General features: G+C 51.6%; 2 protein-coding genes across 4 annotated transcripts in view; one reads left to right on the top strand and one right to left on the bottom strand.

Annotated features, from left to right (window-relative positions):
* Positions 1 to 20,579, top strand: part of Rfx2 (regulatory factor X2) — a 58,547-nt gene extending 37,968 nt beyond the window's left edge. For all 3 annotated transcript variants that reach the window (XM_031347080.1, XM_031347078.1, XM_031347079.1), the window contains 12 exons: positions 8,676 to 8,857; positions 9,681 to 9,800; positions 11,211 to 11,326; positions 12,015 to 12,133; positions 12,378 to 12,490; positions 13,043 to 13,197; positions 14,417 to 14,514; positions 15,745 to 15,894; positions 16,560 to 16,768; positions 18,371 to 18,524; positions 18,883 to 18,925; positions 19,282 to 20,579. In XM_031347080.1, the coding sequence (XP_031202940.1) occupies positions 8,676 to 8,857; positions 9,681 to 9,800; positions 11,211 to 11,326; positions 12,015 to 12,133; positions 12,378 to 12,490; positions 13,043 to 13,197; positions 14,417 to 14,514; positions 15,745 to 15,894; positions 16,560 to 16,768; positions 18,371 to 18,524; positions 18,883 to 18,925; positions 19,282 to 19,394 (1,572 nt within the window). In that variant the 3' untranslated portion in view covers positions 19,395 to 20,579. The remainder of the gene's footprint in view (positions 1 to 8,675; positions 8,858 to 9,680; positions 9,801 to 11,210; positions 11,327 to 12,014; positions 12,134 to 12,377; positions 12,491 to 13,042; positions 13,198 to 14,416; positions 14,515 to 15,744; positions 15,895 to 16,559; positions 16,769 to 18,370; positions 18,525 to 18,882; positions 18,926 to 19,281) is intronic.
* A 3,397-nt stretch (positions 20,580 to 23,976) lies between these two features.
* Positions 23,977 to 26,043, bottom strand: Prr22 (proline rich 22). Its single transcript, XM_031348072.1, has 3 exons — positions 25,651 to 26,043; positions 25,501 to 25,566; positions 23,977 to 25,068 (listed from the first exon to the last, which is right to left on the bottom strand). The coding sequence occupies exons 1-3, from the start codon at positions 25,862 to 25,864 to the stop codon at positions 23,993 to 23,995; spliced, it is 1,356 nt and encodes a 451-aa protein (XP_031203932.1). The 5' UTR covers positions 25,865 to 26,043; the 3' UTR covers positions 23,977 to 23,992.
* Positions 26,044 to 26,181: the final 138 nt, after the last annotated feature.

The following is a 26,181-nucleotide window of genomic DNA, read 5'->3' as shown; positions in this document are numbered from 1 at the left end:
TGTCTGTAGATAAATAGGGCAATTTTTTTTAAAAATTTATTTATTCATTATTATATGTAAGTACACTGTAGCTGTCTTCAGACACACCAGACTAGGGTATCAGATCTCATTATGGATGGTTGTGAGCCACTATGTGGTTGCTAGAATTTGAACTCAGGACATTGGGTAAAGCAGTCAGTGCTCTTACCCACTGAGCCATCTCACCAGCCCCCGAATAGGGCAATTTTTGTCCAGTGGCTACTAGATCAACTCTATATGGAGGTTTTGATGCTCAAATTCTTCTTTGAAGGGGAATAGGGAAGCTGTCAGGAAAAGACATGTCTCCTTGTCAAATGATCTTTAATAATGAAATAACATTAAATGTCATTTTCTGTGGATTTCTGGTGTTTTTGAAGACTATGTGCATAAAGTATGTCTGAACTGTTAAACTGTAACTACTCTTAGGCACTTCTAATTGAGTAAAATTGAAAACACTTCCTTGTAATTAAATCAGAATCTAAAATAACCATGAGTTCTTTATTACCTGGGCCTTCACTTGTGTTACTAATCATCCTAGTTTGTAAAGCAGCTATTGGAAGGACTGGCCCAAAGCCCCGTATTCTTAAGTGAGCTGCACAGGCGCAACGCCTATCTGAAAGTAACAGTATTAATTTCAAATTTTGTATCAATATAATAAATTTATACCATTGAAAACCTTAAATCTATATCAATATATAAATTCTATACCAATCTAAGAAATTATAACTTCTCCGGGTGGTGGTGATGCACGCATTTAATCCCAGCACTTGGGAGGCAGAGGCAGGCGGATTTCTGACTTTGAGGCCAGCCTGGTCTACAGAGTGAGTTCCAGGACAGCCAGGGCTACACAGAGAAATCCTGTCTCGAAAAAGCAAAAAAAAAAAAAAAAAAAAAAAAAAAAAAAAAAAAAAAAAAAAAAAAGAAATTTTAACTTCAATTTTGCATCAGTTATAAAGATTCCTACCAATGTAAGATTGTGGCTATATAATGCTTTACTTAAGAATAAATTTAGTAATCCATCCCATCTATTTCCTTCCTATTCAAAATTATGACCATTCCCAAATTATCCCTTAAGCTGACAACCTATCTATAATTTATAAAATAACCATAACCAGACCCCCAAACCCCAGGGATCAGGATGGTGACTCTCTACAACTTCTTCCTGCTGAATTGGGTGATGAGTTATTTTTAAAGGGGTGGGGAGGGATCTGAAAATTAGAAAATTTGGTTAGATTTAAGAAAGCTAGCTTTAGCTTCTGTGGTCCAGACTCTCTATGCTTAGAAGGCTCAGGGCTTAAGTTTTGACTGCATCTGTCTGAAAGGCTGGATGAAGCAAGGTCATCTGGAGTCACCAGCTATTCCTGAAGCTGTTCTGGAAGCAATGGATTGTGCAAGATCAGTGAAGGATGTTAGAGCAGGTGAAAGACAACTGTCTTTTTGAGTTAATTTGATCAATAACCAGTTGATAATGTTATATGAAGGATGGCACAAAGAATCTTAAGGATCCATAACTAATAAGATTTATTGGCTAACTTTAGCTGAAGTTTGACTGGAAACATTTTTTTGAAATTTTTTTTAAAGATTTATTTATTATTATACATAAGTACACTGTAGCTGTCTTCAGACACACCAGAAAAGGGCATCAGATCTCATTACCAGTGGTTGTGCCACCATGTGGTTGCTGGGAATTGAACTCAGGAACTTCAGAACAGTCAGTGTTCTTATCCACTGAGCCATCTTGCCAGTCCCTGGCTGGAGACATTTTTATGTCTAAGCCAGCTATTGGGCTGATCCCATGTCCAGGAATCAGCAGATCAAGTTGTCTGTCCAGTTTGATTTTTCTCAAATTTTTCTTTTCTGTAGCCAAGATCTTAAGGGGGTCTTCTCCGTCATATCTGATCCATATCATTCTGGAAGGGGTTCAAAGCCTTTTCCCCTTCCTGTCAAGACAAATACAGAGCCTCTCTCCCAGAAATCATTAAAGGTATAGCTTGATGTCTCTCCCAGAGGAAGTTTAATGTCATAAATACCACCAAACTTATAATCATCTTCATTTTGATAATTAAAACAACTAAAGGGAATTAAATCAATCTAAACAAATATTACCTGTTGAGACAGCACTTTCCTGCCATCTCCTGTTTTGTTCTCACACGATTAACTTTAAATAGTAAGGTCAAGGCCTAAGTTTCCACTGTCTGAGATAAGTTAGCCTCCCTACCTCTTGCTTTTCAACCTATAATTTAAGATCCAAAGCCTTAGTGATTTGTTATCTAAGTATACTTAAATCTTCCCTTCTATGTAGATTAATAAATCTGTGGGTACATATGTTTCCTTTTCTTTATGTAACCTGAATTAACATAGGCTTCTATCATCTATCTGAGGTAAGTTTTTCTACTTACTCCTGCTCTTTGACCTATAATTTAAGATCAATTACTTATTCATCTATGCATTTAACTTTAATTAAATTCCCTTCTCCTGATGCAGTAGTATTAGTCTATCTCCAGGCTCTATTTTTGTCATACCAGGCTAAGCAATCCCAAATTCTCATGTGGACCATGTTCAAAGATTTTGAATATTTGCTCTGGCAAGACTTTTAAATTTCTTTAAATGCATTTTTAAAAATTCTTTATATTCTCTCTCCCTGCCTTTATTTCCTACATTTGAGATCAAAGGCCTGGATTTCTTTATTCCATGTATACTTAAAAACAATTCAACAATTACCAGTATACTTCCTTCTATCCTTAAAAACAATAAAATTTTAACTATCTCTGTCCTTTATTTACCTGTCTCTGGGAGGCAGGCAGCATCTATTGTATGCCTGTCTCTGCCTTTCTCAAGCAGCCAGCTTTCTCTTTGCACAGCAGGGCACCCAGCGTCTCTGGGCACCCAGCGTCTCTGAGCTCAAGCTCTTTGCATAGTTACAGTTCCAAACCAAACCATGGGAAGAAATTCTTACAGTAGCTTAGGCAAAATGTGTAGCCTGTTAAGAAGCCAATTCTCCCCACCTCCTAACCTTGTATCATGGTGTCTGTGTAGTCCATCCCAGAATCTCTAAATAATTTTTAATAGTGTGCCATCTGTAGCGGTGAATTAGTTAAACTGCTTTGGCTCCCAGCAAGTCGTGCTGCACCTGCCTAAGAGCTCTCTGGATTTGAGAATGAAAGACACACACCAGCTAATTTTGGTATGCCTTGACTAGCTCAGTGACTGGGCATTTCTAATCCTCCCCATAACCAGCATACATTCTCCTTTCCAACTCTCCCAAGTCAGCTTGCTAACATTTCATCTCTTCCACCCCAGACCCGAGCAGGGGAGTGGACCCCAGGGCCACTTTCCTGAATTGTTACACAGTTGGCTGCTCTCTTCCCTGCAGCTCTTGCTTTCCTCTGCTTTCCCATCATGGTGATCTTTCTTCCCCTCTCTGTCTCTTGCCCACGTAATCTAAAAGTGCCACCCCCATCTCTCTGCCCAGCCATTGGCTGTACGGCAGTTCTTTATTATCAATTGAAGCCAGCTGGGGGCAGGGACTCTCAGGTCTGGAAGCATGGCTTTTTGCAATCCAAAATAATACATAGCATTAGAACCAATCCCCAACAGAAAAGACAACTAACTTGATGGTTAGAGCACCAGCTGACCTCATAGAGGGTCGAGGTCAGGTTCCCAGCATCCATGCGGCAGTTCACAGACATCTCATGCCATTTCCAAGGTTTCTGGCCTCTGCAGGGCACTGCATGCACAGACTTACATGGAGGCAAAACCCAGACACATGAAATAAGGTCAGTCTGAAAATAGTGATAATGCTGAGCGGTGGTGGCGCATGCCTTTAGTCCCAGCACTTGGGAGGCAGAGGCAGGCGGATTTCTGAGTTAGAAAAGTGATAATAAAAAACAAAATAATGAAGCAGAAATGCAGCTTTCTAAGGGAGAAGGTAGTTTGGGCCTGGGTTACCATGAAGCCCCTCAGCTGTGTAATTTGAAAATGTGAGACAGGCAGCAGGCACTTTGATCTTCCCTTTGTAACACCGGCCTGGCTGGCTGGGACTGGAGGAGAGTCTGGCTCAGTGTTTTGCCTGTGGAGCTGAGGAGACCCAAAATGCCTCTTGCCCAACATGTGGTCCCTCCATGCCTTCTCATTTACTTGGAAGCAGGGCCTTGCTATGTAGCCCAGGCTGGCCCAAACTCTATAACCTTCTGTCCCAACCTCCTGAGTTCTGGGATCACATGCCTGACTGTTTTCTTGTTTATTGAGGCAGACTTTCATGTAGCCCAGGCTGGCCTGGGGATGCCTATGTTTCTGAGGCTGGCTTTCAATTTGCAATCCTTCTACCCCAGACTCTGGAGAACTGAGAGGAGAGGAGTGTGCCACCACACCTTACTGGGCTGGCCTCTCAAAAACTAAGACCTGCCACAGAAGCTGGACTGGCCACAAATGCCACCTTTCCCTGAGACTCCTAACAGCTGCTTTCTGTCCAGTTTGATTTAGTGATTTCCCAAAAACCTTCCTGCTGGCCCAGGTTCACGGTGAACTGTTGTGGGAGGCAGTGACTCTCAGGGGAGAGAGGCAGACGCTGATCTAGAGCAAGGTCTAGAAGCTTTGAGAGCTTACAAGCTTGGGTGCTGTCCTGGGCAGCATGCGGTGAGTGCCTTGTCCCAGAGATGGAGAACAGGGACATTTCCTTCCACTGGGGCCCAGCCCTCCAGGATGAACAGTGCTCTCCACTGTTGGACAGTTCTCCTGGGGACAGAGCCAAGGGAGAAGCCTTTGTCATGTTCAAGGGAAGAGACGTAGGTCACACTGTGAGCAGAAGCCTGGGAATAACCACCTCTACTCAGCCAGAGGGTCGGACTAAAGGCAATGCTTGTGAGCAGCAACAGCTTGTGGGGCACCTGGAAGCCCATCATGGGGACAGAGCCCCACGCTGCTGTGTCTATAGGGCATTCAGAGTGCTCGTAGGGACCACTCAGAGTGCTTGTAGCTGGATGTAGCTTGGTTTCCAGCCTGAGTCCACATGATGGACCCCAGGCTACCCCCTCCCTTGTCAGTGTTCACCAAAGTGAACACTCTTCTCTCCTTTGGGACATTGGTGATGTAGGAGCCAGGGAAGTAGAGATCAGATCTTATTAGAAAGCCTGCCACATCTGTGGCAGAAAAAGAATGCATCACCGTGGCTGGATGTAGTGCCCGGGAAGGAGAGAGTTATCAGGGACCTGCCTTTGTCCCTGCAGTGGCTTGATGTTGTCCCTGGGGCTGCCTGTGGTACCGCAGCTCTTGGTAGGACTTTCTCCAGGGTAGGACCGTCACAGCCTCAGCAAAGCTGTTGTACCTTCCAACTAGGTGCAGGGGACCCTGGGGCACCATGCCCAGCACAGCCATGCTCCTGGTGGCCACTGAGTGTTAGCTGGCTGGATCAGGGTGGCCACTAGCAATGGAGCCATGAATCTCCCCATGCTGCATTCTGCTAGCCCCATTTCTACAATTGGTTTGGAGAACAGAGGCAGCTGGAGTAGGATGGATGGCAGGAATGGCCCTTAGGAGAAATCATAGCTTTATCTGTAGCTGTTACTACAGTAACTGCTGGGACTGGCCACCCACCCAGCCAGCCATCAAGGCCTGACCTGAAGCAGCACAGGTTCCAAAACCTCCAGGAAGGCAACAGTTTCTCCTGAGGCCTGGCCTCCATGCTCAGCCCACACAGGGACTCCCACAGGCGCAACCCGTATGTCTACAAACTGCACCTTAGCCCTGCCAGGCCAGAATGGATGCCTGATAGACATAAAAGATGTGACATTTTGTTTTGAAACTGGAATGTAGAAATGATCCAGCACTGCTATGGGACATGTTCACAGTGGACAGCTCTCCACTACTGTAACACACACCTGCATCCACATAGAAAGAAAAATGGGTTATTAGCTTGACTCAGTTTTAGAAGCTCCATCTTGCAGCCAGCTGGGACCAGGCCACACCAGACACATGGCAGGAGTCTGTGGCAGATGAGGCCAAAATAGAGAAGAAAGGCAGCTGCCACCCCCAAAGTCCTCTTATCCAGTCCTACCCCTTAAAGGTCCACCGCCTCGAAGTGTAGCACCATGCTGGTCTTTCAAAATACAGCCCACTGGTGCCTGTTGTAGACCCTACAGGATCGTAGTGAGGTCTGTATTGCTGTGATACATACTACGACCAGAAAGAAGCTGGAGAGGAGAGGGTTTGTTTCATTGCATGGGAAGTCAGGGCAGGAACCTGGAGGAGGAGCTGATGCAGAGGTGATGGAGGCTGCTGCTTCCTGCCTTGAACCCCATGGCTTGCTCAGCCTGCTGAGCCATGAACCCAGGACCACCAGCCCAGGAATGGCACCACCTACAATAGGCTGGGCCCTTCCCCATCAATCACCAATTAAGAAAATGTACCACAGGCAATCCCTCAGTTGAAGGTCCCTTTATCCCAGATAAGTCGAGGTTGGTGTCAAGTTAACAAAAGCCATCCAGCACAGGACCCTTGTTAGACACTGTGTATCCACCCCAACACTGCAACCTCAAGGGCCCAGTTAGCAACCTTCACTCTTTTAAAAGAATTATTCTCTGTTTATTGGGGAAGGTGTGAGAGCTCACCTCATTGTGCTTGCAGACCTCAGAGGCCGAGTTGGGGGAGTCATTTCTCCCTTCACTCATGAAGGTCCCAGAGATTGGACAAGCTCCTCCCTGGCTGAGCCATCTTGCCAGCCCCACCCTCATTCAAACAGTGCCTCCCTGTGTGAGCCCTCCTATCACCCTGTCTAAACCCCAGCCCTCCTCCTGTCCTCTTCCTTCTCAGATCTCCAGCCTTCAGGAAAGATCTGGAATCAGGTGACAAAGAAAGGCAGGGCTGCAGCCTCCATACCCAGAGCCCCCTGCAGTATCCTCTCCTCTCAATAACTCCTTGGTCTCAGCTTTGGTCTTGAAGTGCCATGTCAAGGTCCTGGGCCACCAACACAAACAACACAGCTCTGCTCCTGCCTCACAGAGCTGTGGTGTCAGGGACACAGCACAGACTTAAGTGGATAGAGAGCTGAGAAGAGAAATCCAAGGGTCCAAGTGGCCCTGATATGTGAGAGCCACATTCGAGCTGGATCCTCATACAGTAATAGGCTCTGCAGTGTTGTGCAGCACACAAGGCTGGATAAACCTCCCAAAGGAGTGGAAGGAGCGCATGGCTAAGCCCTGGGCTAATGTTGGCCCTCAACCTTGGTCCTCGGTGTTCTGTCAAGTGGGAGGCACAGGGGTGGCCCTGAAGTGGCTGAGTTCTGCACTGAGATAAGGAGAGGAGAAGGGGGCAGCAAAGGCAAATTTGATTCCATACCCCAGGATGGAATCAAACCCATGGGCGGGAAAGCTCAGTTCCTAGCCCAGGCTGGCCTCCACATCTCAGTCCTTCTGTCTTGGCCTCCCAAGTTCTGGGATCGGGAAGCAAGCATGTGTCTGTTTCCTTGTTTAAACTGCCACCTGTTCACCCTATTGGTAGAAAGTGAGGACTGTGCCCTGGGGGGGTAGAGGAAACAGCTGGTGTATGGCACCTACATGGGGGTGGAGGAGGGCAGCAGAGACATCTGCTGAGCTAGTGCCAGCCGTGGCAGGCTCATGGGTTGGAAGGTTGGGTACAGCTGTTGGCTGGTACAAGCAAGGTGACAGAATGGCCCAAAGGCCTGAACCCAGTACTTAGAGATCCACATGGTCTTGACCAATCACAGTAGCATTGGAGGCCAACTCCTACTCAACCCTTGAAGCCTGTTCTGTCTGCCCAAAGGCAGAGCCAGTCCACCTCTAGCTGACTCTAGCCTGCCATCTCCAGAGAGACAGCTCTTTGTCCTGTGGTGCCAGAAAAATATTCCGTGCCTGACCCCAGAGAGGAATTCCCCAGAATGCACCCCCTGTTTAGAGAGGAGCACAAGCCGGCTTCCCTCAGCAGCCATGCACCTGTTAGTCACTAACACTGACTCCCCTGGGAGACAGTGCAAGCATGGGGACAAAGGACACTAACCTCAGAGAGGCTCTACAGGCAGCAAGCACCATTCACAAGCCACAGTGGCTTCATGCATGAACAGACTCAGCCTCCTTGCCAGCATCATAGACCCAAGACAGGGTGGCAACAGCCACAGCAGAGATGTGGGTTCTTGGCACCTCCCTAAGCCATGCCTCCACACACAGCCTCAGCCCACACCTTTTACTGACTCTCAGATCTGGGTATCTAGGTTTACCCAGAGCTTTCTGACCTTTGGGGCTGGGCAGGCCATCAGCCTGGTGGTGGGCTCCCTGTCCGTCCACTGTCCTGTGTTTCTGCATCAGAATCTGTCCCTTTGTTGTGGGGTTAGGAGACTTCAGTATTCTCAGGAATGTAGTGCTGTGGGCATGTTTCAGCCTGGAGATGCGGTATGGTCTGTCTCTATCACATGAGGGTTTATAAAATAAGTCAAGGAACATGGAGGCCAAGCTGCACATGGATGCATGCATTAATGGATGGATGGGCGGGGTGATGGATGGATGATGGAGAGACAGAAGTACTTGGCATATTTATTTAGGGGATGATGTGAGTGCCACACAGGTGGCTTTGTCACTGCCCTTGCCAGCACAGGGAAGTGGGCTGCCGTCCTGGGAAACCTAGGCTTTTGATGCCTATCTATCCTCTAGCTCCAGTGGCTTCTGGACAATTACGAGACAGCAGAGGGCGTGAGCCTGCCCCGTAGCTCCCTGTACAACCACTACCTGCGCCACTGCCAGGAGCACAAGCTGGAGCCAGTCAATGCCGCATCCTTTGGCAAGCTCATTCGCTCTGTGTTCATGGGCCTGCGTACACGACGCCTGGGCACCAGGTGGGTGATAGCCCCCAGGGCTCCCTGCATCTCATGCCAGCCCTGCCTCCTCTCTCCCCAAAGCCCATGGGCCTCCAGCCCCGGGAGAGGCCTCATGACTTCCAGCAGCCCAGGATTGAGGTGGAGAGACACTAGGAAGAGAGGGCTGAGACACGGAATTCACTTTCATTTTGTAAATTTTGTTGGTTTGGTTTTGAGACAGAAGCTCACTATGTAGACCAGGCTGGCCTTCAACTCACAGAGACCCACCTGCCTCTGCCTCCCAAGTCCTCAGATTAAAGCCTATACCACTATACTGGGCTCATTTCACTTTTTAAAATCCATTTGAAATTCCTCTGAACAAGCTTTTTTTATTTTAATTTTTTTCTTTTGAGACAGTCTTATGTAGCCCAAGCTAGCCTCACACTCATTACTATCTGATGATGTTGAACTGGCACCCCTCCTGCCTCCACCTGTGTGCCATCCCTTAAACATGGCAAAGCCACCTCCTGCTCCTCCTTGTTACTTCATAAGATACACTCTTTTCCAAAATGGAGTTTTAGAGCCTGGTGTGGTGATGCACACCTGTCATCCATGTTCCCAGGCTGTAAGGTGAGGTGTGAGGGACACTGGGCAAGAGCTGTCAGTCATAGTCACAGTAAGTAGGCAGACCTGGGGTAGACATAGTTGGCCACTTTTCTCAGTGCAGGACATCCCAGAGCCTTTATCACACTAACAAGGGAGAGGCTTCCCACCAGAGGCTGCTGCATATAGAATGGCCTCATGATTGCCAAACCTAAAGAGAGTGACCCTCAACAGCCTACCCTGTAATGTTTTATTCCAGGGGCAACTCAAAGTACCATTACTATGGGATCCGCCTGAAGCCAGACTCCCCACTGAACCGACTGCAGGAAGACACACAGTACATGGCCATGAGGCAGCAGCCCACACACCAGAAGCCTAGGTGGGTGATCCTGGCCAGGCCGGCCAGCCCTGCAGCCCTGATCACGGGGTGCTACAACAGTGTCCCCAGACATGTCAGGCAAGACACTCCAGAAGTCTTCTGTTCTGCCTCCAGTATGTTTGGACAGGTACTCAGTGAAATGTGTCAGATGAGGGAAGTTTCATTGCCTAAACCATGTTCTCCCCCCCCCCCCCCCCCCCCGTGCCTCCCTCCCACCCAGCAATACCCATTTTTCTCTTGTTTTCATTTATTTTCTTTTTAGGTATCTATATTTTTTTTTTCCTAGAAGAAACCACAGACCCTAATTATCTTATTTTGTTGAGGTACTGAGGACCTCAAATACCCTAAGCAGGGGCCCTACCCCTGGCTATGCCTCCAGCCCCTCACTGGGAGATTCCAGACAGAGCTCCACCCCGACCACGCCCCACGGCCCCTCACTGGGAGATTCTAGACAGAGTTCCACCCCGACCACGCCCCACAGCCCCTCACTGGGAGATTCCAGACAGAGCTCCACCCCGACCACACCCCACAGCCCCTCACTGGGAGATTCTAGACAGAGCTCCACCCCGACCACGCCCCACAGCCCCTCACTGGGAGATTCTAGACAGAGCTCCACCCCTGACCACGTCCCACAGCCCCTCACTGGTTCCTTTCAGGACCAGCAGACATGAGCAAGCCTTCATCCTAGAGACACCTTAGTGGTATATTCTTCCTCCCCCAAGAGACCTCACTCAGCTCACTGTCCTTGGCTGACTGTCGCAGCTAGCCTGGCCAGCAGTGTCTAGGAGGCTAACTGGTCTGAGTCTGTTTCCCCTCTGTACCTACATGATGTTTCTAATAGATCCAGCCCAAAGTAAATTCAAAGTCAGACTTGCCACACAGTAGTGAAACATGTAGGATCTGTGTCAAGAGTCACCTGCCTCCGGAGGGGAAACAGCATGGAAACGTTCTGCAGGTGCTGTCAACACAAGGGGAGTCTGCCCATACTGGAATACCATTCGGCCAGGAAAATGAAGCACATTCTAATGTCTGTTCCAGTGTGAATGGGCACATGAGCCAGACACAGGACACACGGCAGGGTCTCCCTCCCAGGAAGTTCCTGGCACCAGCACAGTCACAAAGACAGGAAGGGGTGGAGTGTTAGCTCTGGAGCTGGATGGTAGGGACATTTGTGTAAAGGCTTCCTGCCCCTGATCCTGGTACCCAGCAGTGCTGCTCCAGCAGGTTTGTCTGGGTGCTGGATACTTCCTACAGTTCAGGTCCCACCACTGGGAGAGAAAGAGTACTTGTTGTTGACTGCTATTAAAAGTGGCACAGCACCCACGTGCATGCATGCACACACTGAGTGCCCTGTGCTCACTGGGCTTGTCCCAGAAAGGGCTCATGGTGGCATGTGTGTCCTCTGCCCAGGTATCGGCCAGCCCAGAAGTCAGACAGCCTCGGGGATGGTAGCACTCACAGCAACATGCATGGTGTGCCGGAGCAGGCCATGGCCACGCAGGGCCAACACCACCAGCAGTATATAGGTGAGTGTGGGGCCTGCTCCACTGTAAATACAGTTGTAGATGAGTCATCATCCTTTTTGTTGGTTTTTTGGTTTTTTGGTTTTTTTTTTTTTTTTCGAGACAGGGTTTTTCTGTGTAGCCCTGACTGTCCTGGAACTCACTCTGTAGACCAGGCTGGCCTTGAACCCAGAAATCTGCCTGCCTCTGCCTCCCTCCCAAGTGCTGGGATTAAAGGCGTGCACCACCACCGCCTGGCTCATGAGTCTTCTTCTTATACCTCTAGAATGATGGACAGCAGATATGTGAGATGACTATAGACTAATGAATTACTAGGACATGGCAGAGACAGTGACTGGCAAAGTGGTTGCCATAATGATGGTGACTTTGGGTACCGGCAGTGCACCCAGAGCTGAGCACAGAGATCCCTCTGTGACTGTCCTATAGCCCAGGCTGATCTGAGCTCCTGATCCTCATGAGTATTGTGGTGACCGGTCACTGTGCTGCTGGGGATGGGACTCAGTGTCTCCTGCATCTGCAGTGCACTCTGCCGCCCCCAGCCCCAGACTGCTTAGGTCATGTTTCTGAGGCTTTGCTTGCCCTAGGTCCAGAGTAACACCCAAGGAACCACACGACAGCACCATTGTGGGTCCCCAGCGCTTGTGTCCCCTGGAGCCTGTGTGTGTGACATGTGTGGATTGTCTCTCCCCAGATGTGTCCCACGTCTTCCCGGAGTTCCCGGCACCTGACCTAGGCAGCATGCCACTGCAGGAGAGCATCACCCTCCATGACATAAAGGCCCTGCAGCTGGTGTATCGCAGGCACTGTGAGGTGACGCTCTACTCAGCCACACCCAACCCCACCTGCAGCTTCCTTGCACCATCATTAGCTCTCTGTCCCACTGGAGACCAGAGCCCATGTCCCCCCACTGGATGGACCTTCTCCCTGGGCACTGCCTCTGCCTGTTCTCTCCTCACTAGCAAGGCCCCTTTGGGGACCTCAGAAGACCCCTACAGCTGCCCGGAGCACCAGGTCCATGACCGGGCCTCCCCCTGACAGGCTGTTCCACTCCTAGGCTACCTTAGATGTTGCCATGAACCTCCAGTTTCAGTACATTGAGAAGTTGTGGTTGTCCTTCTGGAACTGCAAGGCCACCTCCACCGATGACCGTGCCTCACTGCCTGCCAGGTGACAACCCGACCCCAGGACAGGGCATACTCACCCCATGCGCTCCCCAATTTAATCCCAAGGTAGTCTCCTGATGCCACCTTCCATATGTCCAGGCTGTCTGAGGAGGTGCCTAGACACACCTCCTCCTTGCTTTTAGACTTGGTGTGGTTGACGAGCGAATCCTGGCACCACCTGCTTCTACAGCAGTTGTATACCTGGTCTGCTGTAGTTCTGGGGACCCTAGGCCTGCACATACTAGGCAGGGCCTGTTCCCCTGAGCCATGGTCCCAGCTCTCTTGCTGTAGCTCAGGCTGGGTATGGCTTTGTTATCCTTCTGCCTTGGGTTCCTGAGTATCAGGATCTATGCTACCAAGTTGTGATCCAGCCCAGAGACTACAGTGACTCACATCATCCTTGGGGGACCCAAAGGGGCTTACAGCTGCCTGGGGAGCATGGGTGAGGGGCAGGACCGTGCCCTAAGCCCCTGAGCAGAGCCTGGTTTCCTCTGCACTCTGTGTGGTCCCTGCCCTGTTTCTCTGGGCCCACCTGTGTCCCCTCCCTCTCCCACAGAGATGAGGAGCCAGAAGTCACCCTCCTCCCTAAGGATAAGCTCATCTCTCTGTGTAAATGTGAGCCAATCCTACAGTGGATGCGAAGCTGCGATCATATCCTGTACCAGACGCTGGTGGAAACCCTTATCCCAGATGTGCTGCGGCCCGTCCCCAGTAAGTGACCCCATCCCAAGGCCCTACCCCCCAGAGCCACCACTCAATCTTGCAATGTCCCCTCACTTGTCAACTCTTCCCCATTCCTGACTCCAGGGAGCTCTGCCAGGCAGCAGGGTGGTAAGAATGGGCCAGGGCAGGTATCTGGCTTTCCAGAAGGTTCCCTGGAGCAAGGGCATCCAAGAGTCATCAATTAGGAAAACCACCTCAGTTTCAAGGGCACATCAGGCCATCCGTGGGCACCAGGGATGCTTGCTAGGAGAAATGGCCAAGACTGGCCCATTAAAGAGGGGATTATCCATAAAGTCTGACAGCCTTGGACCCACACAGACCCTGCCCAGCTCAGTGCCCATGGCCCCAGAGTGGGCAGCAAACTCAGCTTCAGCCTTGGATGCACTCCCTGCAGGTACTGTGTGTGAGACTATTCGTGTCCACCAGTCTAGAGCTTTCTAAATGCCCTGAGGAAGCTTCCTGTAGAAGTTAGAAACACAGAGAACCGTGGCCTTCCCTGGGGAGCAGCCAGGGTAACACTCTGAATCTCAGGAAGACATTGATGTTGGAACATATTTTCTTTAAAAACAGTCTGAAAATAAATTAAAATTAAAAGGAAAGTAAAAGCACTCTGATTACCCTGGCATGGTGGCGCACGCACGCCTTTTACTCCGGCACTTGGGAGGCAGAGGCAGGCGGGTCTCTATGAATCCAAGGCCAGGCTGGTCTACAGAGTGAGTTCCAGGACAGCTATGTAGAAAGACTCTGTCCTGAAATCAAAATCAGAAAGTCTAAATTTCTTCTTAGGGCACATCAGCATAAAATAAATTCAGATGTTGACAGACACACTCAGCACACGTGTGTGTGTGTGACTATCTGGCCCTGATGCTGTGGCTCTGGTGACGCATGCGTCTTGATTGTGGCAGCCCAGGCAGTGCTGGGTGCTGGGCAGTGTCCCTGGTCTCCATACCAGGGGCTCCATCACTGTGCTGGCCACGCGTATTCCCAGACAAGGCCCAGCGTCTCCTCAGAGCCGGGGACAGGTTTCTGCTCCCCACTCTCACCTGGCACCTCCTCCCTGGGTGTCCAGGGCCCCAGTCACCCTCAGGCTGCCACTTATCCCTCCATGGTACTTTCGCCTATACTGGCATCATCTACACGGCATATGGTGGACCCATTGGGAGGGTGCTCACCCCACTCATCATGAGCCTCTGGTTCACCCCTCTAGGTTCCCTCACCCAGGCCATCAGGAACTTTGCCAAAAGCCTAGAGGGCTGGCTCATCAATGCTATGAGCGGCTTCCCTCAGCAGGTCATCCAGACCAAGGTACCAGCATGTATGGGTCTGGGGGACCCCTTGGCCTCCCTGTGCTGCCCAGGCCACTTCCCCTGTGTGTCTAGGAAAATGGGCCTCCCAGGATGCTGTGGGGATGGGAGAGGGGCTGGCAGGGGAGAGGACCGTGGATGGCCCTGGAGGTAACGTTCTCGGGCCGCTGGAGAGCTGCCTTGGTCGGCAGGTGGGACTTTCATTTCCTTACCTGACCAGAGCTTTCAGTGAAAATCTGTGGCCCAGATACTCCGGAATGTGTGTACAGGGATGCTGGGAGCTGGGTCTGGGACTACGGCTCAGGAGGTAACATTTGCCACACAGCATGAGGACCTGAATTTGGACTCTGTCACTACAAAAAAAAAAAAAAAAAAGTTTTGCATGGTAGTGTACACTAGAGCCTCAGCACTGAAGGGCTTGCCAGAGCAGCCGCTAGCCTAATCTGTAAGCCCTGGCTCAAAAAGGTGGGTTGCCCTCTGACCTCCACACACGCACTATCATGCATGTGCATTCATACACTAATAGATAAGATAATAACTAGGGCTGAGAGTGAAGACCCCAACTTCAACCCCTGGCCTCCATACCCCACCCACAACCACACCCACACATAAGCTTAGTGGGTGGGAGGATTCTAGACCCCACCCCCACCCCCACCCCACTCCCTGAATCTTCCAAAACAGTCTCATTTAGCCCAAAAGTTCTGTCTTCCAACTCCTACTCCTCCTGCTTCAGCCCCTAAGTGTTGAGACATCCCACCCCATGGGGATCTGTATCTTTACCATCCACCGAGGCCTCCAAAAGCAGGGACAAGCACAGGGCCAGGAGCGAAAGCCTTAGATGTGCCATGTGGTGGGCTGCTACGACCTCAGCCTGCATGTGTAGTCCCTTGCCTAATGCAGCAATACAAAGAAGGAAGGGTTTATCCTGGAGTCCATCATGGGCACCTTTGTGTGCTCTGCTCAGCCAGTGGACATGTTTCCCCTCCACAGTTAGGCAGTCTAGAGGATTCCTCAATGAGATGGGCGTAAGGGCTAACATGGCCCTCTTGCCTACAGGATCCCCCATCCTGCCCCTTCCTGCTCTGCTATCCTGAGTTTCCATAGGCCTGCAGGGAGCAGGGTGGTGTGCGTGCAAGTGTGCATGTGTGCAAGTGTCTGTGTGTGTCTGTGTGCACATCTGTCTGTCCCCCATGCAGGGGCTTTGCTGACCTATCACCTGGATCCCTCATAGGTGGGTGTTGTAAGCGCCTTCGCACAAACGCTGCGGCGCTACACGTCCCTCAACCACCTGGCGCAGGCGGCACGAGCAGTGCTGCAGAACACGTCCCAGATTAACCAGATGCTGAGTGACCTCAATCGAGTGGACTTTGCCAATGTGCAGGTGACTTGGCAGTGACATCTGCTTGTTCTGCCTTGCTCTGGGCTGGGTCCTCCCCACCCAGGCTGACCAGCAAACTACAGCTGGATGCAGCAGGCAGCTCATCCCTCCCTGGCCTGTATGTTTGCAATGGAAAGCCTGGGGTCTGCTCACAGCCCACCAACCACCAGACAATACAGTGTCTGGATTCCTTTGGTAGCCGGGTTAACAAGCAATGCTCTTATCTGTTTGCATTCCAAGTGCTCCCAGCTGCTGGACCTTGTATGTCTGGCTCTGTCGTGCCAGAAAAGTACAAACAATTGCAGACTTAAGGACAGCCCCTGGGGCTCCGAGGTCATCTTTTCAGCAGATTGTGAGCCTTTGTGAAGCTCAGTGGCACATGCCTGTCTTCACATTTAGGAGACTGAGCCAGGAAGATTGGGAGTTTTAGGCTAACCTGGGCTACCTCTTGAGACTTTGTCCATAATCAAGGAAAGGTAGAGTTGGGGTTCAGTGGGCAGAGCATCCTCCTAGCATGCACCAAATCCTGGGCCCCATCCCCAGCAACACATCAACCCAGGAGTTCAGAGTCATCTCAGCAGCTTGAAGCCAGCTAGGGCTACAAGAGCCCTTGTCTCAAATAACTACACTAGAAGACCCCTAGGCCCTCACCAACTATGCCTTTGCAGGAGCAGGCTTCATGGGTGTGCCAGTGTGAGGAGAGCCTGGTGCAGCGTTTGGAGCATGACTTCAAGGTCACCCTGCAGCAGCAGAGCTCACTGGACCAGTGGGCCAGCTGGCTGGACAACGTGGTCACCCAGGTCCTGAAGCAGCACTCAGGCAGCCCCAGCTTCCCCAAGGCCGCGCGCCAGTTCCTGCTCAAGTGGTCCTTCTACAGGTGAGCGGAGGGGCCACCTCTGAAGCCCAAACACCCTCTGGGCCCCTAAGCTGGAAACAAATGGGCCCATGTGACCTGAGGGCAGGGCTAGAGCCCACCATGGCCTCAAACAGAGATGCAGGAGCTACCAACACAACTCCCTAGTGGGACCATCTGGAAAACAGCACTTGACATTTCCAGGACAGGGCCTTGCACAGCAATGAGACTGTGGCTACCAAAGTTGGAAGCCTCGGTGGTGTCCCAGTCAGGGTACTATTGCTTCGAGGTCACCAAAAGCAAGTCGAGGAAGAAAGGGTTTATTTGGCTTCTACTTCTGCATCATAGTCCAACACAGAAGGAAGCCAGGACAGGGTCTCAAACAGGGCTGGAACCTAGAGGCACGAGTGGATGCAGAGGCCATGGAGGGTGCTGCTCACTGGCTTGCTCTGATAGCTTGCTCTGATAGCTTGCTCAGCCTGCTGCTTACAGCACTGAGGACCACCAGCCCTGAGAGGTCACCGCCCATGGCTGGGCCCTCCCCCACTGATCACTAATTAAGAAAATGTCCTACAGCTGGGTCTCAGCCCAATCTTCTGGAGGCATTTTCTCAGCTGAGGCTCCCTCCTCTCTGATGACTCTAGCTTGTGTCAAGTGGACATGGAACTAGCCAGGACAGAGGGGCAGGTCCCAAAGTGGGGCTGAGGCTCACTAACATTACTGCCCAAGGAGGAAACCTGTGTTTGTGTGAAGCCTTTCACAGGTCAGTCTGTTTCTTAAACTCCAGTCACAGCTACAGAGCGTCCCTTAGTCACATGCTGTTACAGGAAGCTGTTGGTTAAAGCTTTGTGTGGGAGAAAAAGGTGGGGAGGGAATGATGGAAGAAAACGTGAGTCTGCTGCTGTATGGTGACTGCAGCATGAGCCAGGACTACAGAATAAGACACCCCCCCACCTCCACTCCCACCCCTTCAAAAAAGAGGGAACACAAAATAAAAGAATAAAACCAAAACTAATTAAAAACACAGAAGAGCTCATGTGACAGTCTTCACCTGTGATGTCAGCTCTGACATGGGACAGGAGGCTCTGCTCTTGCAATGGACTGATTTAATTCCCAGCACCCACATGGTATCTTACAACATCTGCAGCTCCAGTTCCAGGCAGTTGGCCTCCTGGGGCACTGCACCCTCGGGGTGCAGCACAGGGCAGCAACACATTAATAAAAGAGGGGGGGTTGTCTGTGTGTGGCATGTGACTTTAATCTCAGCACTCTGGAAGCAGAGACAAGAGGATCTCTGAGTTAGAGGCCAACCTGGTCTACATAACAAGTTCCAGGATACCCCAGGCTATGTAGAAAGACTGTCTCAAAAATAAATAAATATTAAATAAATCAGATGTATGCTTTAAAAGAGCTAAAAATAAAGAAAAAAAGCACTGAGGTATACTGCTTTGTACACACCTATATCCCCCTCTGTCCCTGTGTATGTCTGGGAATGGGTGGCCGTCTCCTGCCTCCAGCAGGCAGCCCTTGCAGTGCTTGCAGGCTCAGAGCATCCCAAAGGAGCCAGGCCAATACCCCAGGCTCAGTTCCAGTGATGGTACCCATTCTCTGTCCCTGTGTCCCCAGCTCCATGGTGATCCGTGACCTGACCCTACGCAGTGCTGCCAGCTTCGGCTCCTTCCACCTTATCCGACTGCTGTATGATGAGTACATGTTCTACCTGGTGGAGCACCGTGTGGCCCAGGCCACCGGGGAGACACCCATTGCCGTCATGGGCGAGGTGAGACCAGGGTGACCCAGAGGCCCAGATCCACCCAGACATCCATATAGTAGCTCACAACTATATGTAACTCCCTCTCCAGGGGAATCCAATGCTGCCTTCTGGCCTCTGTAGGTACTGCTTACACACACAAATAACATACACACACACACACATTTGCTTCCTAAAAAGGCAAAGAACTGAAGCCACAGGAAGGCCTGTGCTCTGCGGGGGCCATTTTTGGAACCTGTAGGAGCAGAGGCTCAGCCCACACAACCCTCTCAGAGCCCAGTGCTTCCTAGTCACTCACCCCAGGGCCTGACTGGAGGGATTCATGACTGTCGCCTGTGCAGGCCCGTGACTCTCCCTTCTCTTACAGTTCAATGATTTGGCCTCCCTGTCACTGACCCTGCTGGACAAAGGTGGGTGTGCCCTGTTCCCAGCCCCCTTGCACACTATCTATAAGAGGCACCATTGTGGCAGCCTCTGTGGTGGTAGGTTGAGGATCCCAGGAACTGGTGTGCAAGTGGTAGGAGTCCTGACAACTGGACATGGGCTCCGGTGACATCCTGTGGTAGCTTAACATGACGTGAGGAGAGATGATCACTGGCCAGTCTGGGTGGCTGAGGCCAGTGGCTAGTGACCACTAGACCCTGGTTAGAAGCCCAGCCTGTTGATGCACCCAAGGTTGACCAGGCAGGACCGGGGGCAGACTGACCTGAAGCAAAGGCAAGGACACTCTGTTCATAGTGGCACCTCTGTCCCCTCATCCCTGCAGAGGACATTGGGGATGGACACAGCAGTGAGGCAGATGTGGATGGCCGCAGCCTGGGTGAACCCCTGGTGAAGCGGGAACGGAGTGACCCCAGCCACCCACTGCAGGGCATCTAGCCCCTTCTCTGGGCGTCTTCCACGGACTTCCGGAAGGCGTCACCTGGCCCTCTAAGGACCTGGACTCTCAGCTGTATCACACTAGTGCCTCTTCAATGATACCATGTTTACTGTGACCCAAGGTGCCATGGGATCCCCACCCACAGGGTGCCAGAGACTGGGGAACTAAGATGGTCATTCAAGCTGCCATACTCTGCTAAAGTGCCCCTCACTCTGGGCTGTCCCCCAGAGGATACAGCAACCAGCTGAGTGTGTGTGAGTTGTGAGGCACATCCCCAGGAAATGTCCCAGCCACCTTGGTGGCTTTCCCACTCAGCTGCTCCCAGCTTAACCACCATTTCAAAGAAAGGCCACTCTAGCAGAGCCCAAAGTGAGAGGAGCCATACTACTGTGAGTCCCCACGCCTAATGGCCTCTCATGGACAGGACAGGCCTCTAGGACGTGCCCTGGGTTACAAGCTAACTGCATCTCATCTCATCCTGGACAGGTCCAAGCCCCAAAAGATAACAGGCTCCAAGCAGGGCCAGTCAAACCCAGATGCTCAGCCCATCTGCTTGACTATAGACTTTCTGTCCAATTCACAGTTGATACCAAGATAACCTGGGGGGCCTGTGCTGGGTTTCCCCAAGTAGCCGCAGGGATCAACACCATGTCCACGCCTCCCAACAGAACTCCAAAACCTGTGCTCACGGCAATGCCTGAGCCACTGCAGTCTTCCAGACACCTCCCCCAAACTAGCCATGCTTGCTGCTGGCCTGTGGCCAACCCCTTCTCAGCCCCAGACCATTAGATCTCTGCGGACAAGTGAACACTAGGCCTGTTGGGCTGCTGTTGCCCTGTGGAGAACCCTTCCCTAACACAACCCTGCCGCTCACACCTAGGAAGCACCTAATGAAATATGATGGGTTGGGTTGGTTTTTCTTTTTTTTTTTTTTTTTTTTTTTTTTGAAAAAAAAATGCCCCCCCAATAGTTTTGTGCTATAATTGTTCTTAGAAGGTTCTTGTGAATGTGTCCATTGCAACATACCTGGCGTCCATGTTTGTTCATTCAGGCGGCACTGGTCACCAACACAGAGCTTTTAGACAGAACAGCTTTAAAGGATGGTTTCCTTCTGGACACCGATGCTTACCGTGACTGGATGACCAGGGTCTCCCCTTTGTGGAAAGCAATACACACTGGATTTTTTGCCTTGCACTATGTTGTCCTTTGTTGACTAGGTAGATCCCCATCCATACTCCAGCTCCAGGGGATCTAATGGGTGCCTTCCAAACTCACTCTGGGACAGCCAGCCTCCCATTTAGCCCCATGGTTCCTCAAAAGCTGAGTCTTTGAGGGAGAGTCCAGGTCTCTCCCTTCTGGGAGTGATGGACTTGTGTCCCTAGCAAGGCCAGCTTGGAGCTGGTGACAGCAGAATCTGCTTGCACAAGGTGGTCCTTCCAGACCCAACAGAAGAAATGCACACTCTTGGTCCTTGCACCCATCAGGTGCTTCTCAAGGTGATGGCAAATGCCAGCCTCTCCCAGGAGCTTGGGGTGTATATCCAGTGGCTCCTTGGTTCATAGATGTATCCAGTAGGTGAGTCAGGTGGTGGTAGGCCTAGCCTGCTTCAACTCTGGTCTCCCACATGATGGAAAGAGAGCTCAAGGGACACTGGTCCTTCATGGTTTGAGGAAAACCTTTTATTAAAGATTTGGGAGCTGGAGAGATAGGTCAGAGGTTTGAGCACTGGCTGCTTCTGCAGAGGACCCGTGTTCTATTCCCAGCACCCACAGGGTGGTTAACAACCATTTGTAGCTGCAGTTATGTGAGATATGACGTCCCCTTATGGCCTCCACAGGTATTGCATGTATAGTGCACAGACACATCTAGGCAAAGCATACACACACATAAAATATTTTTTTTTGTTTGTTTAAAAAGAAAGGTTGGAGGGGCTGAAGAGATGGCTTAGTGGCTAAGAGCACTGACAGCTCTTCCAGAGGTCCTGAGTTCAATTCCCAGCAACCACATGGTGGCTCACGACCATCTGTAATGGGATCCAATGCCTTCTCCTGGTGTGTTTGAAGAGAGTGACAGTGTACTCACATAAATCTTTTAAAAAAAAAAAAAGTGGAGATGCCCACACACAGGGAAATGTTCTTTCTGAAGTGTGCCCTTGCCTCCTAGGTTTCCTCCACTTCTCTGGCTGATGTATCTCCATCCTTGGGTCCTGCTCTGGGCCCTGCCCTACCACCTTTAGTGACTTTGCCCATTCCCAGGACAAAGGTATCCCCCCTTGTTCAGACCACTCACATATTCAGACCTGACTGTTGACAGAAGCAGGTATGAGCTCAGACTTCCCAGAGATTCTTAGGATGGTGGCAGGGGTAGTGTGGCAGGCCATGGGGATGACAGAGCCTGCCTGTCAGACATTCAGGACTAGCCTTTGACCAAGTGTCTTTCTTACCTTCAGTGTCATTGTGAACACTGGGCCAGGCCATTTTGGGGGGCAAACTCTGGGGCACTTTGTTCCCGGGCTCCGTTTGCTCCATGCCACAGATAAAAACACAACCATGAAATTCACAAATGTCCCCAGACACAGCCCAGGATTCCCTGGGAGCCATTTTCTTTAGTATCTCTGTGAATGACGTGAAGCCAGAGGAGGAGGTTAGAAGAGACAGTCTCACTGAAACTGGAATAGGCAGGCCAGCAAGACCCAACAGTCCTTGTCTCTGTCTTCAAAATTCTGGAATTACTGGTGTGTATAACCAGCTAAAACTCAAAGCTAGGGACTCACTACCTAGCTGGTTCACAATTATGTAGACCTGTCTGCCTCTGCCTCACCAAGCATGGGTGAACATGCCCAGTTTATGTGGTGCCAGGGGTTGAACCCAGGACTTTGCTTTTTCCAGAGAACTTCTTGGGGGTTCCCCCAGCCAAATGGAGAGCGCTTCCTCTCTGCATCATGTTTCCTACCCATGATTCACAGCAGTGATGTGAAGCCCATCCATCGCTCTACAAACAGCAGAATCTTTCAAACCCATCAAAACACTCCATCAGCCAGCACTAGATGGGGGAGGCACCAGGAAAAGGAGGCCTCTCTTCACTGTGACCTTAGGAGGGTGGGAGCAGGGGAGAGGGTCCTGGCCAGAAGAAAAGAAACATTTGCCAGAGCCTTGAGCAGGAATGCCTCTCACACAGGAAGCTGTTGGCAAAATTACACTGAGCTGTGTTCAGTGAGTAGATGAAAGGAGCATCGGCCTGCGCACAGGAGGCCCCAGCGGAGGCGGCCTGCACGCAGGAGGCTGGTGCACAGGAGGCCCCAGCACAGGAGACTCCAGTCAGCCCAGCCCTCTGCAGGTGGAGATAGAAAGATTAGGAGTTCAAGGCCATTTCTCAACTACAGAGGATTGAGGCCAGCTTGGGCTATAAGAGTCTTAAAGGAAAAAAAAAGCAAGCTGGTGGTGCATGCCTTGAGGGAGTCTAATTGGCGTGCTAGCCTGGTTGACTTAATTTCCAGCATAGCCAGGACTACTACCTGAGACCCTATCTTAAGAAACGTTTACGAAGAGGTGCTAAGGAGAAGAATGAGGGTCCAGTGGGAAGGTGGCCTTGGGCTTGAGTGGGAGGCAAGCAGTGAGTGACTGAGTATGGAGGCCGGAGGACAGCTAAGTGAGGTCAGTTCTCTCCTTCCACCTTCGCACAGGTTCTGGGTTGCCAGGCCATTCCACCCACTTTACGCACTTCATGGGAGACGGACACCCTTTGGGCACCTTCAGTTTTTTTGAGAAAAGTGGCTGTTGCCTGCCCAACAGCATGCAGCATCTTCCCCTAGCCCACACCTGTTCCCATAAACAACTTGATGGTTCCTGCAATCGACCATCCCTGTCATGCCCCCAACCTGCAACCATGCTGAGGTTGAGCCCAGCTCCCCGAGAGAACACCAAAGCCCCTAAACAGCAGAGGTGACCTCCCTACCTGCCTTCCATAAATTGTGGCTGCATGGGGCACAGGAGAGGTGCAATGACCTGGCAGGAGGAAGGGGACAGCCATTCCCCTCCCAGGTAAGTGTCCATTCCTCTTAGGACACTTTGACTCTAACCACCAAACATACAAGGGAACCCATTTCAGCATGGTGTCTGGAAAAGAAAACCCCACTTCTCAAGAGACCTCAACATGGCCAGCCCCAGGTGACTGACTTTCTTCCTGAGACAGTCTCAGGAAGCTACCAGGCTAGCCTTGAAATTCTGATCCTGTCTCCTCCTACCTCTTCAGTGCTAGGGTTACAACCATGTACCAAACATAGTTTGTACTTGTGAATAACAACTGAGGCCCAAGCACTTTATCAACTGACCCCCAACTTTCTACCAACTGTAGATGAGGCTGTACTATGGGGCCCAGACTGGACTCCAACCTCCCTACCCAGGCAACCTGAATGCCAGGGTAACAATTCAGCTTCGACCCTGATACCTGACACTTCAATTCTGAGGTTCCTGGCTCAACTCTGAAGGCATGTGACTGCCACACACCCCTCCACTGGCCTCACCATGCACTCTTAGCAGTCTTGCCTAGTCGTGGCCACAAGACATGTGTCCACACACAACAGAGAGATCAAATCACTTTAATTGGGGATGGCTCCCAGGTCCAGCCTGGGTCCTATGGCGGCTGTGCCAGCTGGGCCTGTGGTCTGCCTGTGTCTGCTACCTGGCTTCCCTTTCTTGGTGGGCGTGCTGGTTTTTTTCCCCAATTGATGGGACCGCAGGCCAGGGGCCACCGTGTCAGTGACAGGGACCCCAAGATGGGGTAGCGGCTCATCATCCAGGGCCTTGAAGCTGAAAAAGTAATCCACATTGGCCACCGCATCTAAGATCTCAGGAACACTGTAGTCAAAGGACAGCAGATCATCTGGCAGGTGCAAGGAGCGGATGTCGGTTGGGAAGTCATCCCCACCACCACCACTGTCCCGCAGTCCATGGCCAGGACCCCTGTGCAAGGCCACCTCAGGTTCAGTGCCACCAGGGAGACAATCAAAAAGTTTCATGGCATCTTCTAGAAGGACCTTGTCGGGTAGGAAGAACGCACGAGCCACCTCAGGGGGCATGGTCTCGCCTGAGCCCACTGGGGTGACATCCTCCACCTTGGCCACCTTGGGCTCTACAGGTCCAGGAGGGAATCGCAGACCTGGCCTGGCCACACCACCGCTCTGCAGCTCCCTGGAAGCCTCAATGGGCCTCATGGTCACCTGGGGTCCTGGGAACTGGCTGGCGTGGCCACTGAGATGGCCGTAGGGCCCAGGTGGCAGTGTGTGTGCTGTGGGGACTGTGATAAGCAAGGGAGATGGCTTAGTCTCTTTGGGGGTTGGCGGAGGTGCCAGGCCGTCTCTGAGCATCTCCATGAAGTTGAGGGGCCCTCCGTCCCGCATGAAACTGAGAGCCTCAGGCACAGGTTCCTCCAGTGGAAGGTAATGTGTGAGGTACTGTGGCCCACTGGGGGCCGGCTGGTAGTGAGGGTACAGCAGAGGTGGTGGCCCCGGGGTTTTGAGGTAGGATGGGGCCTCCAGCAAGTAGCCACCAGACAAGGCAGGACCCCCAGCCACTGCCACCTTGTACAGGGATGACTGGCCAAAGTCGGAGGTGGCCCACTCGATGCGGTAGATGCGGGGGTCGAAGAAGCAGCCGCAGGGAGCCATCTGGAAGCCTGTGGGTGGCGGACACCTGAGTGGGGCTCCATGGGGCAACCAGCCATGGGGATGCCCAAAGCCCAGGCATGCAGGACACAGCCCTGGCCTCAGAGGAGCCTTGTGAATTGGCTCTGATTACCAGTCATCTGGGGACTCATTGGGGGGCAAGACACTGAAACTGTTGGGGTCCTCTCCTCTGACCCCTCTCAGGGGAACAGTGACCTGAGTTTGGATGCCCAAGCCTCTCGGAAAGCCTTGCCTAGTGGCAGCTACTGTCACCAAAGCAGGCTTCGGCCTGGTCTCCAGTGTCACTTTGAAATGTGGCACTTGAGTTTAGCTATGGGGAGAATCTGTCTGAGGTACAGAGGGGACCCAGGGTCATTTTAGGGTCTCATCTTGGGTGAGTATGGAGCCTGTGCATAGCAGGGCTCAGGGGTGCTGGCTGATACCTGCTGGAGGGGCTGGAAGCACATCCTGGTCCGAGCCGGGGGTCTGATAGTGCAGGTTAGCATTGGCTGTGGACAAAGGCGCCTGGTGGGTGGGGCAGGAGCCCAGGCCCCATGGCCATCACACACCCCTGCCCACCACCACCATCGTACCTACGGTGGGAAGGGGTTCTGGGCCACCTGGCACCTCAGGGCCCTCCAGGCTCTGCAGGCTGAAGCCTTCCTGGGGTATGGCTGGGGGATAGAGGGTTTTGGGGTGCTGCATGGGGGGGCCCGGATGGCAGCAGAGGCACCTCAGGGACAGAGTCCCTCTGGGTTCTGTTTGCCCGGTTGCTAGGTGGAAGGTTCCAGTCCAGGACAGGCTCATCACTTGGGTTCCAGGGGAGGGGGAGGGGGTAGGTAAGAGGTGACTCCTTTCACTCCCTGAGCTAGGTCACTGCTGCTGCAAGTCACCTAATTCAAAGTCACAAGGACACTGGCCAGCAAAACAGGACAGCTGGGAGTCAGAAAACAGTGCAGATGGGGACCAGGTGCCAGCCAAGGCCATCTCCTAGGAGAAGAGAACAGAGGCCACCTCAGGACACCTACAAAAAGGCAAGTGTGATGGAAGGTGCGTGCCAAGGTTCCAGAAATTCAAGGCCAGCCCAGACAACAGGAGATCTTGTCTCAAAAAAACCCCAACAA

This window comes from Mastomys coucha, unplaced genomic scaffold, assembly GCF_008632895.1.
Source record: "Mastomys coucha isolate ucsf_1 unplaced genomic scaffold, UCSF_Mcou_1 pScaffold3, whole genome shotgun sequence".
NCBI lineage: Eukaryota > Metazoa > Chordata > Mammalia > Rodentia > Muridae > Mastomys > Mastomys coucha.
The sequence above is the reverse complement of the archived record's forward strand: the minus strand, read 5'-3'. Positions and strand labels throughout refer to the sequence as shown.